Source organism: Nannospalax galili, unplaced genomic scaffold (genome assembly GCF_000622305.1).
Source record: "Nannospalax galili isolate Female #2095 unplaced genomic scaffold, S.galili_v1.0 scaffold310, whole genome shotgun sequence".
Taxonomy (NCBI): Eukaryota; Metazoa; Chordata; class Mammalia; order Rodentia; family Spalacidae; genus Nannospalax; species Nannospalax galili.
Genome location: NW_008328488.1, coordinates 2,030,103 through 2,032,893, shown reverse-complemented (window position 1 = coordinate 2,032,893; position 2,791 = coordinate 2,030,103). Strand labels below are relative to the sequence as shown.

The following is a 2,791-nucleotide window of genomic DNA, read 5'->3' as shown; positions in this document are numbered from 1 at the left end:
CTGGTGATCTTCTAGAAGAGTGTATGGAGTAACTTCATAGTACATTGGGCTACTATTATTCACTTCACAGGACTCCACATAACAGCGCTCCATTAGCTCTTGCCATATTTCAAGTACCTCTTTTCAGTGTCCTCAGAGAAATGTACTTCCTCATTGCACTGCTCAACAGTCAGCTAAGACATAAAGCCTTTCCTCGGGCTGTATACAAAATGTTCCTAGTAATCAGCAAAGATCTATTGGACCTCTACTTCAAAGGACTGTCACTGATCAACACCAGTTATTTGGGCACACACAAGTAATTTCAAAAATACTCAGAGTGGTCTATAAAGTGAGTTAAATAAAAATTTCTCCATCACATTGTGTCTGTTATATTGTCTTCTATTATAACTGCATTTTTATTTCTATTTAACCCAGATTATCTACACTGTAGGCCTGCACTTTATTCATTGAATGAATAATGAGAATGTCAAGACCTCATACACTCTAAACAGCATATTTAAAAAGTTACTATCTTCAGTGTCTGTCTCCTGAATTCCCTCTGAGTCTCCTGCACTATCAAGTGAACCATATAACATAACATATAACATATCTTTATGTGCGTTTATTAATTTACAAAGGAATGAGTACCCAGTACCTAGGCCTGTGCTGCTGCTCAGAGCCTGCCATATCAGACCATGCCACGTCCACAGCCACCGCTAGCATTCGCTCATGCCTCTGGGGCCAGTGATCTCATCCCAGGTCCACAAGAGTCAGTCCATTCTGTCCTTGAGCTGCTGTGGCTGTCTGCGCGTTCCCCATACCACGCGTGCAGCTCACGGCTTCCATCCCAAGATGGCTCCCAGAAGTCCCTCCGTAGTCCATGCTCCATGGCAGGCCCTGCCCCTTGGAGGAACTAGCCAACTGGGAGACAGTGTCTGATAAGAATAAATATTTCTGGACACATCTATGCCCAGAACTATCTGAGAAAGAGCACCCATTCCAAAGAAGCATGCATAGTTTCTGTCCTTGGGTGGAATCTCCTAAGCACTCATGATCACATACATCTGTTTTTCAATTACTACACATGAAAGAAAATTTCTGAGTGGCTCAGCACATAGTAGGGCAGACTGTTTATTTCTAGCCCACCAAATGGGCTGTTTGAATCATTGCATATTTCATGTCATTAAGAGGAACAGGTGTTCAGGGTAGACATTTCTGGATCTATGGAGAAAGGAGGATGGGATCTGAAGTTGTATTCCAGGAGTCCACAGCTCTTACTAGGTTCCTCAACCTCTACAATTCCCTGTTTTATGTGTCTTTGAAAAGCAAACAATAATTTCTACAATACAGATTGATAGTGAGAATCAGAGTCATAAAGCAGTTGCTTAAGATTTATTTGTGTTTCCAGGACCATCATCAGGAGGTTATTGAGCCCAGTCTTGAGAACAGAAGTCATGGAGACAGATGAATATCATCAAGGCTTTTTGAAGGGCTGTGACTTGGAGACGATGCTGATCGGGCTGAACTCCTTCACTGCTGTAGTTGGGGTGGCAGGAAATGCAGTTGTGCTTCGGCTCCTGGGATTCCACATTCCCAGGAATGCTATGTCAGCCTACATCTTTAACTTGGCGGTAGTTGACTTCATCATCCTCTGCTTCCACTGTCTTCACTTACTGAATGGAAATGCCTCATTCCATTTATCTGACTTGTTTCTCTTAAAATCTTTAATCTTAGCAATAACCATTTCCTATATGCTACGCATGGGCATACTCAGCGCCATTAACTTGGAGCACTGCCTGTCTATCCTGTGTCCCATCTGGTACCGCTGCCAAAGGCCAAAATACACATCATGCATCACATGTTTGCTCATCTGGGCCATGACCATGGCATTGAGCATTCTGCAGTGGCACATCTGTAGCATGATACATGAACCAAATGCATATGATACTTGTCATTTACATGGTTTTTCCATTACAATATTCGTGATTGTTTTATTTGCGATTCTCGTTGGGTCCTTTGTGGTCCTGCAGGTTGTAATATTTTGTGGTTCAGATCAAGTGAGAGTAACCAGGCTGTATGTGACCATCTTGCTCACAGTGCTGGTCTTCTTCTTGTGTGGTATGCCCTTTTATATCCACCAGTTCCTATTACTCTGGATTCCAGTTGATAACAAATACCACTGTTATTATCTTCAGCTTTTTGTTGTCCTGTCCTGTATTAACAGCTCTGCCAATCCTATCATTTACTTCTTCATTGGCCTCTTTAGGCAGCAGCCAAAGAATCAGAGCCTCAAGTTGGTTCTTCAGAGGGCTCTGCAGGACACCCCTGAGGAGATTGGGCAAAGAGGTAGCCTTCATCAGGAGACCCTGGAAATGTCAGGCATCAGAGTAGAGCAGGGATGAGGAGCCTGTGCCTGAGCACTGCCCACCAACCTTGACAGCTTCTGCTCTTCTCTCAGCCTCATGCCTTCATAGGGCTTTAACTTACACTTTTTTCCTTATAGTTTAATCTATGAAAACATTAGAATTAAATCTCCAGCTTCAATAAATTAATATTTCCAAGCCTCTACTTGCCTTCCCTATAACATAGGGAGAAAATTTAGATGTATCAATACAGTCCTTAGAAACAGTGACTGAGCATCAGCGAAATCACAACTATGCAAGGAGATGTGGAAAGACACAGGGACATATCCCTTGTCAGAGTCACGTGATCATGCTTTGGCTCCTGGGTTCCCTAGGAGCTGGAATCTTCTCCATTTAGAAACACAGTAAAATTGTTGTGATTTATCTTTTCCATTGCTGCTGTGTTACAG

General features: G+C 42.8%; 1 protein-coding gene across 1 annotated transcript; it reads left to right on the top strand.

The window, feature by feature from the left end:
* The first annotated feature begins 1,433 nt into the window (after window positions 1-1,433).
* Window positions 1,434-2,381, top strand: LOC103729417 (mas-related G-protein coupled receptor member A-like). Its single transcript, XM_008827495.1, has one exon. It carries the CDS (start codon window positions 1,434-1,436, stop codon window positions 2,379-2,381), a length of 948 nt encoding a protein of 315 aa, XP_008825717.1.
* Window positions 2,382-2,791: the final 410 nt, after the last annotated feature.

Bases quoted from the DNA above. Each gene is read 5' to 3' on its own strand.
- LOC103729417 (XM_008827495.1), top strand. From the start codon at position 1,434: ATGGAGACAGATGAATATCATCAAGGCTTTTTGAAGGGCTGTGACTTG.